The 13,663-nt window shown below is 45.8% G+C and overlaps 1 protein-coding gene across 1 annotated transcript in view; it reads left to right on the top strand.

Annotated features, from left to right (window-relative positions):
- LOC111973959 (multiple C2 and transmembrane domain-containing protein 1-like) overlaps positions 1–13,663 on the top strand; it is a 285,210-nt gene that overhangs the window by 52,047 nt on the left and 219,500 nt on the right. The window contains 1 exon segment of the mRNA XM_070446903.1: positions 10,040–10,157. Within this exon segment, the coding sequence (XP_070303004.1) occupies positions 10,040–10,157 (118 nt within the window).

Genomic DNA, 13,663 nt, shown 5'->3' with positions numbered 1-13,663 from the left:
TGTGCCTGAGCAGGGCATGAGCACATGGAGATAGAGTTCTGTAGCCTGAGCAGTGTTATGAGATGGGATAAGTCTGTAGCCTGAGCAAGTCATGAGATGGATAAGCTCGTAGCTGAGCAGGGCATGAGATGGGATGAGTCGTGAGCCTGAGCAGGTCATGAGATGGATTTAAGTCTGTTAAGCCCTATGCAGGCTCATGAATATGGGATAAGTCTGTAGCCTGAGCAGGTCATGAGCTGGGAGTAAGTCGTAGCCTGAGCAGTCATGCAGATGCGGATAAGTCCTGTTAGGCCTGAGCAGGCATGAGATGGGATGAGTCTGAGCCTGCAGTCAGGTCATGAGCATGAGATAAGATCTGTAGCCTGAAGACAGAAGGCATGAGATGGCGATAGTCTGTAGCCTGAGCAGAGCAGATCTGGCGATAGAGTTTAATGCGCTTAAAAATAAAGGTAAATAATAATATCGCCGAATAATGAGCCGCTCGGTATTCAAGCCCTTAACCAACATATGCATTTTAAGAAAAAAGAAGTAGGTTTATTAAAGAAATAGCTCAGTAGAAAAGATGATAAAATAACTCAAATAATTAAAGAGCACGCAGTAAAATAACGAGATACGTGAGGCCTATATAACAGTTTACAGTGAGGATACCAGAACAGAGTTCAATTTGCTCTTGAAAATAGCAAGCTCATCTTGAAACATTTCTATCGTTATAGTATAAGAAACTAGCTGTATTCTCTATGAGTCCAATACCTACTAGGTTGGCTATTTAAAAGGATCTCCATATATATACTTAACTAAGGACAAATTACAATGACGGCCTAACACCAGCCAAACACCGGATGACCACTGGTGGCCTAATTGTGCGCCGCCCGTATTAGGGGACTCCATCAAAATAAACAGGACCGCAAAGTTGTAATAATAAACATACCTGCGAATCAAACCAGACGTCGTCAGTGACCACCTCTACGCCACAGAGATGCAAGTGCGTAGACCTCTAATGCCACTCGGCCCGAAGCCCCAAAACGCTATGTGAGAACCTTGTTGTCTTACATATGTTTATAACTCATTGTTAGCTGGTCTAGACAGGTGTACTGTTCTTGTCTTAATACGAACTCATGATAGGCTTACTGGTCTCTGTGTATACATGTGCAGCCATCAGATGTAACTGTTCACACATGTGTTACAGTGCACAAGATATATATTCTGAATTGTTCGTCCGCGATAAACTGTATCTGAACTGCAAGTCGGGAACTGAAGTGTGAGCCACACTAGATCTTGATCGACATTACTGAATTAGGTGATATATGTGGGCCTATTCAGGCTAAATTACAGAAAACCCAAAACTATTTCCAGCACTTTTCCAAACTAGGCTAATTAAGGCCATAAAATGCCATAAAAACTAGGCCATATAAATGTATTCTCTTTATTACGTACTAAATAGATGAACAGATAAACTGTGGCCACACGATCAAAGCTGTGCGGCAACAAACAAACTAACGGTCTTTAGTCCTCTCAAGATATGACTCGAATGGAGTAAGTCTACTTGCCCATTGTCCTGTTTTATTTATGTTCGGCGTGCGCACTGAATGAAAAATGATTCTAATCACATAAAATGCGCATCTTGGTTGGCGTAGTCGTGTTGTTGTAAAGTTATTCTTCCTATTCACATCCATTTGATTGAATCTTCGGCCTTTTCCTGCTTGTTCTCTGGTACACTAGGTCCCACTGTGGGGTTAGAACCGCTACCACTAGACCGGTCCCACTGTGGGGTTAGAACCGTACCACTAGGTCCCACTGTGGCCGCTTAACGCGTACCCACTAGCCCCGGGCCCACTCGGTGGGCGTTTAGACCGTCACACTCAAGGGTCCCACCTGATAGGGTAATAGACCGTACCACTAGAGGGGCCTTTTTTACCACTGTGAGCGTCTAGAACCTGCAACCACCTAGGGTCCCACTGATGGGGGTTTAGACCGTACCACTAGGGTCCCACTTGGACAGGTTGGAGCCTACCGACTTGGCCGTTCCCGCTGTGGAGCGTTAGACCGCTCCACTAGAAGCCGGTCCCACCCTGTGGGCTTAGACCGTACCACTAGCCGGTCCCACTGTGCGGGTTGAACCCTACCACTTAGGCGCTCTCACTGAGCGTTGGGCCGTCAAACCCACTGAAGAGGTCACTGCTGGGTATAGACCGTACACTTTAGGGCGTCCATTTGTGGGCTTAAGACCATCGTATCACTAGCGGTCCCACCTGAGTGGTTAGACACGCCTACCCAACTAGGTCACTGTTTCAAGACGGTAACTAGAAGTCCATGGTTAGAACCGTACCACTAGGGTAACCCACTGTGGCGGTTAGACCTCCTAGTCCCACTATGGGTGGTACCACTATCCATTGGGCGTAGAACCGTCATCACTAGACAAGGTCCCACTGAGTTGGTAGCACCGTACCAGTAGGGTTCCGCACTGTGGGCTAGACACGTACCACTCAAGCGGTCCCACTGCGGGTGCCGGGTCTTTTAGACCGTCACCACTAGGGTCCCAAAGCTGTGTGGTTAGACCCGTACCCATCTAGGCGCGTCACTGTGCGCGGTTTATGGACCGTACCACCTAGCCGGTCCCCACTGAGGGGATTGGGCCGCCCATAGACGTCGATCTGGCATAGGCACCGTCCCTAGTCGCACTGAAGGGCGTTGGAGACCGTACCCACATAGGCGTGCCCACTGGAGGGGTTGGGCCGTACCACTAGGTGCTCACTGAGGGGTTTAGAACGTACCCACTAGGGTCCTCACTGAGGGGTCTGGCATCCGTACCACAGGGTCACTGAGGGGTAGCCGTACCACTGGGTCACGAGGGTTAGACCGTACCACAGGTCTCACTGAGGGGTTAGCCGTACCACTAGGGTCCCACTGAGGGGTTAGACCGTCCACTAGGGTCCCACTGAGGGGTTAGACCGTACCACTAGGGTCTCACTGAGGGGTTAGGACCGTACCACTAGGTCCCACTTGAGGGTAGACCGTACCCTGGGTCCCACTGAGGGGTTGCTCCGTACCACTAGGGGTCCACTAGGGGTTAGACCGTACCACTAGGGTCCCACTGGGTGTTAGACCGTACCACTACGGTCCTGAGGGTTAGGACACGTACCACACTAGGGCACTGAGGGTAACCGTCCTAGGTCACTGTGGGGTTAGGATTACCACTAGGGTCCGTGGGGTTAGACCGTACCACTAGGGGTCCACTGTGGGTTAGACCGTACCACTAGGGTTCACTGTGGGGTTAGACCGTACCACTAGCCCACTGTGGGTTAGACCGTCCACTAGGGTCACTTGGGTTAGACTCGTCCACTAGGGTCCCACTGAGGGGTTGGGCCGTCCCACTAGGGCCCACTGGAGGCTTAGACCGTACCACTAGGTCCCACTGAGGGGTTTAGACCGTACCACTAGGGTCCCACTTGGGTTAGACCGTACCACTAGGGTCCACTGAGTGGTGTAGACCGTCCTACCACTAGGGTCTCACTGAGGGTTAGACCGTACACTAGGGTCCTCACTGAGGGGTTTACCGTACCACTAGGGCTCAACTGAGGTGTTAGACCGTACCACTAGGGTCTCACTGAGGGGTTAGACCGTACCACTAGGGTCTCACTGAGGGGTTAACCGTTACCACTACGTCTCCACGAGGTTAGACCGTACCACTAGGGTCCCACTGAGGGGTTAGACCGTACCACTAGGGTCTCACTGAGGGTTAGACCGTACCACTAGGGTCCCACTGATGGGTTGGGCCGTTACCACTAGGGTCCCACTGAGGGTTAGACCGTAACCACTAGGGTCCCACTGAGGGGTTAGACGCTGTACCACTAGGTGACTGAGGGGTTAGACCGTACCACTAGGTCTCACTGAGGGGTTAGACCGTAACCACTAGGGTCCCACTGAGAGGGGTCAAGTCACCCAAAGCAATTTACTGTACAACTGTTTGAATAAACTGACTGTTAGCTATTTGATGTCCAGGAGAAGTTGCTCATCACATTGGTATTTTGATGTTTCTACCAGCTCTTTCCTTCCAAGCTTGACTTTAAAGAAATTGCTGTGTGAAATATGAATGAATGTGAAATAGGACTCAACAACATCAACAACTGCTGCGCACAATCAGGCAGATGTGGTTATTTGCCATTTTATGGTTATTTGAATGTTGACTATAGCTCTTCATTAGTTAGATGAACAGGTCCGAAACTTGTGTTGTTGCCAAGTATAATGGCTGCTTCTCTCAGTCCAATCCAGTGAGTCTGATGGTTTAGAAGGAACTGTGTGTTTTTAAACTACTTACTGTAGTTTCTATTATGACAGATGCTGTGGTTCATTATGTTGTAGGTAAACAGACTTTTTCACACTTGTGCACCCAGGCACACCAACGACACCACACACACACACACACACACCACACACACACACACACACACACACACACACACACACACACAACACACACACACACACACACACACACACACACACACACACACACACACACACACACAACACACACACACAAGTCTTGTAACAGTAACCTTGTGGGACATACAATTCAGTCCCATTCAAAATCCAATTTCCCTAACCCCTAACCCTAAACCTAACCCTAACCGTACTCTTACCCTAACCTTAACCCTAACCCAAAAACCTAAACTGTATCCTAACCCTAGCTCCATAACCCTAGCTCCTAACCCTTAACCCTACAACTAACCCTAGCTCCTAACCTTAATATTTAACTTAATTCTAACCCTAATTCTAACTTTAACCCTAAACCCCTAGAAATAGCATTTGACCTTGTGGGGACTAACAAATGTCCCCAGCTGGTCAACTTTTTGTTCGTTTACAGTTTATAGTTAAACACGTCACAACACACACACACACACACACACACACACACACACACACACACACACACACACACACACACACACACACACACACACACACACACACACACACACACACCACACACACACAACACACACACACACACACACACACACACACACACACACTGTTCCGTCCTATGCAATCCTGACACACACACCCTTTTCTGATGCAAATGCATTTCCATGGCACCTGGCTACATGGAAACATAAAGTGTTTATCCAAACCAGCTGCCACATCCATCATACAGCTCAGTCTTCAACACCCATTACAGTCCCGTGAGGCTCAGTTGGTAGAGCATGGTGCTTGCAATACCAGGGTTGTGGATTTTATGAAAATGTATGTGCTCTGGATAAATGTAAAAAATGACACTGTCCTGTCCAACAACAGAGCTCAGCACCTCTCCATGCTAACCAGCTCAGTGTTAGCCAAGGGCTAAGGAAGCGTACAGTGACTCATTACGGCTATACGTTTCCCCCAGGCAGATTACATGGTTAAGAACAACTCCAGGCCAAGCCGACTCCTAGTGAATGCAGAGGGGAGAAGTGGTGACTGGTTTACTTGAGTTAATTTGGATCCCCATTAGCTGTTTCTCATGCAGCWGCTACTCTTCCTGGGGTCCAAATGGTGAGGTCAGCAGAGAGCTGAGCAGACTGCAGTGGCTGTGTGACTAGCTGACGGGGATTGTCGTTAAGGGGGATTGTCATGAGTGGTCTAATAATGATGAAAGCTGATTTTCAATGCTATGCAGACGATACACAACTTTACTTTTCTCTGTCACCAGAAGATTTTCGCTCCACGGATAAATTATTAAACTATTAGTGATTTAAATACTTGGATGGCTCACAGCTTCCTACAGCTAAATCAAGAGAAGACAGAGGACGTCAGATATGCTTTTAAGTTATCTACCCAGTAGGTCCCTCAGGTCCTCTGGCACTGGCCTTTTAATTATCCCAAAGCCTAGGACCAAGGCATGGAGAGAGAACGTTTAGTTACTGTGCCCCCAGCCTCTGGAACAGCCTGCCAGAGACCCCGAGGGGGCTGAAACTGTGGACACATTTAAAAGAGATCTTGAAAAACTTTTTTTTAGCTTTGCTTTTCCTTAAGGTGCTTTTTAGTTGTTGATTTTTTGTTTTWTTATCTTATGTTTGTTGTGTAGTAAATATTTCAGCTTTTATTTTCATAGTTTTTTTATAAACACATTGCGTTGCAGTCCATGTCTGAAATGTGCTGTTTAAATTAAGCTTGATTTGATAAGAAGTAGTGATATGAGTATGAATTCAAAGATGTGAATATGAAACTTGCTACTCACTCAGTGGTTGAAAGATACCTTTTTGTGTGTGTGTGTGTGTGTGTGTGTGTGTGTGTGTGTGTGTGTGTGTGTGTGTGTGTGTGTGCTGTCTCTTATACACATCTAGATGTGTATAAGAGACAGGTGTGTGTGTGTGTGTGTGTGTGTGTGTGTGTGTGTGTGACAATTATGTTCTAATGACCGACGCGTGACCCAACCCTTTCTCCAAGACCACATCCCAGAGAGCTAAAATGGAATGGTCTATTCTGGCAGCTGGCCCATGCTGTGGAATATCTTATTGAGTATTTACTCTCATCTCTCATACAGGATGAGTGAAACTCTCTCATCATAATTCCTTATTCATGAGGGGTCAGGTCTACTCTTTTCTAAGCATTATGCACAGCAGCAGCCTCTGACAGTAGATACATCTGCATCCCAATATACCCTATATTCCCTTTGTAATACATTACTTCTGACAAGAGTATGGCCCCTGGTCCAAGGTAATGCATCCATACTGTAGGACTGCAGACCTATACCTGCACCCTCAACAACTGCTGTGATTATTATTATTTGACCATGCTGGTCATTTATGAACATTTGAAGATCTTGGCCATGTTCTGTTATAATCTCCACCCGGCATAGCCTGGTTCCTCTCTAGGTTTCTTCCTAGGTTTTGGCCTTTGTAGGGAGTTTTTCCTAGCCACCGTGCTTCTACACCTGCATTGCTTGCTGTTTGGGGTTTTAGGCTGGGTTTCTGTACAGCACTTTGAGATATCAGCTGATGTAAGAAGGGCTATATAAATACATTTGATTTGAATTTGATTTGATTCTGGGAAACTGTGAGGTTCTATTTCAATAGGATGGAGGGATGTTGGCAGAATCCTTTTTTTTGCCTACTGTCTAATAATTTATCTCGATTTGACGTCTGAATGTGATGATTGAAACTAAGGGTGAAGAGGGCAGCTAGGTTTCAGTAAGGGTTTGTAAGGTAGCAGTCACGCTGGTTTGTACCTGGACTTTGTTTGTGCCTTCCTGGCCATGGAGCAGTATGCTCTCTCACCTGCTTACGCAAATGAAAATGTATTTGCTGAAGAAGTCACTGTTGTTGACCTCTATGGTGTTCATGTTACAGTGAGTATGCCCTAGGCCTAGAAAACTTCAGCAGAATTCTTCTTGATACCATCATGCTGTTTCAATGTGTCTCCACACTCTGTTAAAGAGGAGTTTGCACAGAGCTTGGTATAACATGGCCAAAACTACTTTGTCATTCTGTATGCAAAACCATTTAATTGATTGTCTTATGCTATTCAAATGTTGTTCTATGCCCCTTTTGTGTTTTAATTTGCATATGGAAAAACAAAAACTTGGTCCACATTGATCCACAAATAAACGACGATTCAGTTGGATTTTCCTTTTGAAAGCATTAGTTGAATTTCTTTGTGTAGGGCAAGCTTGCTCACTCTATCACACCCTGTCATTGTCACTGAGCCCTACATTTCTCAAGAGCCAGCCAAGAAAGTCTCTACAGTTGTCAGTTTCACTTTGTTCATGAATTCTCAAATACATACAAGAATATTCTAAGTTATTTTATTTGAATTCAGTTATTTTATTTCAGAAGTCATCCCATGGAGGCAGGTTTCTCTAAGACATCTCTGTCCTATATCAGATATCCACAATCACTTCTACAGTATTTACATGAGATCAGTTGTGTCTGTTAGTTTGACCTGAATGACTGTGATATCAATGACTGTAAAACCCATTGCTATTTTTTGTTTATTCACAATGTGTATCTGCCATCTTGAGCATGTGTCCTGGGCAGCGTACTGTTATTTGTGTATTATCTTGTGTAAAGAGCTCCGTTCATCCATGCACTCTGAAATGACCCTGCCATTCCACACAGATGTGTGTGTACCCGCCTTACACGCCCCTAGGTCATCCGTCTATTCACTCCAATTCACAGCTCTCTCTCTTTCTCCCCATCTCTCTCTCTCTCTCTCTCTCTCCTCTCGTCTCTCTCTCTCTCTCTCTCTCTCTCTCTCTCTCTCCTCTCTCCTCTCTCTCTTCTCTCTCTCTCTCTCTCTCTCTCTCTCTCTTAGATTGCTCCAGATATATTGTAACACCTGTATTTTTGATCTAAGTTAGGACATGAGGTGAGGGTGTGAACGATGTTCTGACTAAAACGCTCCTGTGTACAGTATGAGCTATCTCCTAGCAGCCCTCCCAACACGGTGTAGCCTTGGGGGAGCTGGGCCTGTGTCAAGACATCCAGTGACACAGGGTCAAACACAGGGCCTGGGACACAGACACATAATGTTTCCCCTAGACTTGATCTTAGTTACGGCACAAATGTCCCCAAAACAGCCTCCAGCGCTGGAGACGCTACAGTCTAGTGATTGCCTTACAATATACACTATATATACAAAAGTATGTGGACACCACTTCAAATTAGTGGATTCTAAAATTGAGCACACAGCCATGCAATCTCCATAGACAAACATTGGCAGTAGAATGGCCTCACTGATGAGCTCAGTGACTTTCAACGTGGCACCGTCATAGGATGCCACATTCCCAACAAGTCAGTTCGTCAAATGTCTGCCTTGCCAGAGCTGCCCCGGTCAACAGTAAGTGCTCTTATTGTGTAGTGGAAATGTCTAGGAGCAACAACGGCTCAGCCGCGAAGTGGTAGGCCACACAAGCTCGCAGAATGGAACCGACCAGGTGCTGAAGCACGTAGTGAGTAAAAATCATCTGTCCTCGGTTGTAACACTCACTACMGAGTTCCAAACTGCCTCTGGAAGCAACGTCAGCACAATAACTGTTCGTTGGAAGCTTCATGAAATGGGTTTCCATGGCCGAACAGCCTAAGCCTAAGATCACCATGCTCAATGCCAAGCGTCGGCTGGAGTGGTTTGCCCAACCTCACTAATGCTCTTGTGGCTRAATGGAATCAAGTCCCTGTAGCAATGTTCCAATATCTAGTGGAAAGCCTTGCCAGAAGGGTGGAGGCTGTTACAGCAGCAAAGGGTGGACCAACTCCGTATTAATGAGTGGAGGCTGTTATAGCAGCAAAGGGGGACCAACTCCATATTAATGAGTGGAGGCTGTTATAGCAGCAAAGGGGGGACCAACTCCTTATTAATGAGTGGAGGCGCTGGTTACCAGCAGCAAAAGGGACCAACTCCACATTTTAATGAGTGGAGGCTGGTTATAGCAGCAAAGGGGGGACCAACTCCATATTAATGAGTGGAGGCTGTTATAGCAGCAAAGGGCGGACCAACTCCATATTAATGAGTGGAGGCTGTTAAGCAGCAAAAGGGGGACCAACTCCATATTAATGAGTGGAGGCTGTTATAGCAGCAAAGGGGGGACCAACTCCATATAATGAGTGAGCCGGCTGTTATAGCAGCAAAGGGGGGACCAACTCCATATTAATGAGTGGAGGCTGTTATAGCAGCAAAGGGGGGGACCAACTCCTTATTAATGAGTGGAGCCTGTTATAGCAGCAAAGGGGGACCAACTCCATATTAATGAGTGGAGGCTGTTATAGCAGCAAAGGGGGGACCAACTCCTTATTAATGAGTGGAGGCTGTTATAGCAGCAAAAGGGGGACCAACTCCATATTAATTTTGGAATGAGATGTTAGACGAGCAGGTGTCCATATACTTTTGATCGTGTAGACATTTAGTGGTAGAGCTACTTTATGTGGCTTGGATGGATTAGTTGTCTCTCTTTGGTGTGTCTCTCTTTGCAGGGCAACAACTTATATTTTCATTGGTGAGCTAACTACTTGTGTTGTAGTGGATGACTGTCTGGTTAACTTCTAGTTGTTGTGTTTCCTTGCAGGGCATCAACATTGTGGGGCCAAGTAATGCTGAGACCGCCCCTCCTGCCAACCCAGGGATGTACCAACTGGACATCACTCTAAAGAGGGGACACAACCTTGCCATCAGGGACAGAGGAGGTATCTCTCTGTGGGATCCATCTCTCTCTATCCCTCTATCTCTATCTCTCTGTGGGATCCATCTCTCTCTCTCTCTTTCTCTATCTCTCTGTGGGATCCATCTCTCTCTTTCCCTCTATCTCTCTGTGGGATCCATCTATCTCTCTGTGGGATCCATCTCTCTCTTTCCCTCTCTCTGTGGGATCCATCTCTCTCTTTCCCTCTTTCTCTCTCTCGCTGCTCCCGGGTGGCGCAGCGGTCTAAGGCACTGCATCTCAGTGCTAGAGGTGTCACTACAGACCCTGATTTGAGTCCAGGCTGTATCACAACTGGCAGTAATTGGGAGCTGGGGTAGGCTGTCATTGTAAGTAAGAGTTTGTTTTTAACTGGCTTGCCTGGTTTAATAACAAATAAAAAAAATAAACTCTCTGTAGGATCCATCTCTCTCTCTTTTTCTCTCTCTCTGTAGGATCCATCTTTCTCTCTCTTTTTCTCTCTCTCTCTGTAGGATCCATCTCTCTCAATTTGATTTCAATTTAAGTGGCTTTATTGGCATGGGAAACCCTCTTTCTCTCTCTTTCTCTGTGGAATCTATCACTCTCTCTCTCTTTCTCTATATTTGTGGGTTCTACCTCTCTCTGTTTTTCTCTCTGTTTGGATTTTTGATCTCTCTCTCTGGATTCCATCTGCCTTTTTCTGTGAATTATCTCTCTCTCTCTCTCTCTCTCTCTCTCTCTCTCTCTCTCTCTCTCTCTCTCTCACACACACACTCTCTCACACCCTGTTTCTTTGTCTCTCTGTCTTGTAGACTGCTCATTAGGACAGCTAAAATAGGCTCTTCCACATCCAGCAGCAGAGGGCTATAATTGCAGTCTGCGTCTGGTGTGGTGACTGTTAAAGTAACTGTCCAGTGAAATTGTCAATTTTAAAAGTTCATATTCTGTTAACTCATCACCCAACTAATTTTGTTGACTCATCTTATACTCATAATTGTGGCTAAAGCAAAAAAATAAAAATAAACTCTAAACAGACAGTTTAGAAAATGCTTGCTTTTTCACCATAGAAGATGATGGCCAATCAGCATTCTACTCGCATTAATATTTTTAATGACCGGTAAGCCCACACCATTTTGTTTTTGGGGTATGCTCACACCATTTTGTTTTTGGGGTACGCCCACACCATTCCAAAACAGAAAAGCAGCTTTTTAACATACTTAATTACATTTTTTCCACTCATATTGCAATTAATTATAGGTCATATTTCATATAAATCTGGAACTAGTGGACAGTTACTTTAATGCAATGATCATAATGGGTGTGAGCCAAATGCAACCAAATGCACAGAGATGTCTGTCTGTGTATCAAAGAAATACAGTACTTAGTTGTTGTATTTCTTACAGATTCTACAAGTCAATTTAATATTTTTATAGGATCCCATTGAAAAGGAGGTTCTCTCTTTTCTCTTAAGCTATAAAGGGATAGTAAAATGAAATAGCTCTTTACTATTTATGATCGGGCTCTTACTGAATCGAAAGAGGGAAAACCGATGTGATCTCTTACCAAGTCTCAGAAGCAGAACTGCTGTCCTCACAGGTGTTGAAACAGTAATACTCAGAGAGCAAAAGCTCCATGCTCCTCCCTAGGAGTCTGGCAGGCTGTAGCCCAACCACTCTGTGGGACACCACATGGATCTATCTCAGTCCAGGCACGGATCATCAGTGTGTTTGCGTGTGTGCGGGAGAGTGTTGGTCTACAGCCAGGGCACCAGCAATAGAGCAGTCTGTCTCAGAAACCAATGGGACCCCCTGACAAGAGGTGCAGATATACAGGAGGCTATTAGACCTGTCATAGAGGGGAGAATGAGATCCTATTAGACCTGTCATAGAGGGGAGAATGAGATCCTATTAGACCTGTCATAGAGGGGAGAATTTGTGTGTGTTCTCTGCTGCGTGTGTTGTGTTGTATGATGTGACGTGTGTTTCGTGTGTGGTGTGTAGGTATCTGATGTTTGTTATGTGTTAGTCTGCTATGTATGGTCGCTGTTTGTGTGTGTGTGTGTATTTGTATGGTGTGTGTATTTGTAGTGTTGTTGCTGTGTGTGTGATTTGTGTATTTTGGTGTGTGTGCCTGTTGTGTGATGTATTTGTATGGTGTGTGTGCCTGTGTGTGTGTATTTGTATGGTGTGTGTGCCTGTGCCGGTGTGTGTGTAGTTTGTATGGTGTGTGTGTGGCCTGTGTGTGTGTAATTTGTATGGTGGTGTGTGTGCCTGGTGTGGTGTATTTGTAATGGTGTGTGTGCTGGGGAACTCCTCCACTCAGGGGGGCAGTTGAACGATGATCACAGAGAGGAAATACCTGTATTTCATTATTCCAACCTCTATCTCTCTCCCTGGTCTCTCTGATTAAAACACAGACACAGCACACCTGTTCTTGTCTTCAGGTAGATGTGTGTGTGTGTGTGTGTGTGTGTGTGTGTGTGTGTGTGTGTGTGTGTGTGTGTGTGTGTGTGTGTGTGTGTGTGTGTGTGTGTGTGTGTGTGTGTGTGTGTGTGTGTGTGTGTGTGTGTGTGTGTGTGTTGGTGTGTGTGTAGTTTAGCATTTTCCCAAGCGTTCCTCGTCTGCCTCTACAAACCCTGTGCCTTCTGAGATTGACGATAAATCAGTTTAGTATCAAATCAAAGTTTATTTGTCACGTGCACCGAATACAACAGGTGTACTGTACCTTACAGTGAAATGCTTACTTACAGGCTCTAACCAATAGTGCAAAAAAGGTGTTAGGTGAACAATAGGTAAGTAAAGAAATAAAACAACAGTAAAAAGACAGGCTATATAGAGTAGCGAGGCCATAAATGAGTGAGGCTACATACAGACACGGTTAGTCAGGGCTGATTGAGGTAGTATGTACATGTAGATATGGTTAAAGTGACTATGCATATATGATGAACAGAGAGTAGCAGTAGCGTAAAAGAGGGGTTGGCGGGTGGTGGGTGGCGGGACACAAATGCAGATAGCCGGTTAGCCAATGTGCGGGAGCACTGGTTGGTCGGCCAAATGAGGTAGTATGTACATGAATGTATAGTTAAAGTGACTATGCATATATGATAAACAGAGGTAGCAGCAGCGTATAAAGAGGGTTTGGGGGGGGTGGGGGGCACACAATGCAAATTGGTCGGGTAGCCATTTGATTACCTGTTCAGGAGTCTTATGGCTTGGGGGTAAAAACTTTTGAGAAGCCTTTTTGTCCTAGACTTGGCACTCCGGTAACGCTTGCCATGCGGTAGTAGAGAGAACAGTCTATGACTGGGGTGGCTGGGGTCTTTGACAATTTTTAGGGCCTTCCTCTGACACCGCTGGTGTAGAGGTCCTAGATGGCAGGAAGCTTAGCCCCAGTGATGTACTGGGCCGTACGCACTACCCTCTGTAGTACCTTGCGGTCAGAGGCCGAGCAATTGTCGTACCAGGCAGTGATGCAACCAGTCAGGATGCTCTCGATGTTTGCAGCTGTAAGAACCTTTTGAGGATCTCAAGA

The sequence above is a fragment of the Salvelinus sp. IW2-2015 genome, linkage group LG15, assembly GCF_002910315.2.
Source record: "Salvelinus sp. IW2-2015 linkage group LG15, ASM291031v2, whole genome shotgun sequence".
NCBI lineage: Eukaryota > Metazoa > Chordata > Actinopteri > Salmoniformes > Salmonidae > Salvelinus > Salvelinus sp. IW2-2015.
The sequence above is the reverse complement of the archived record's forward strand: the minus strand, read 5'-3'. Positions and strand labels throughout refer to the sequence as shown.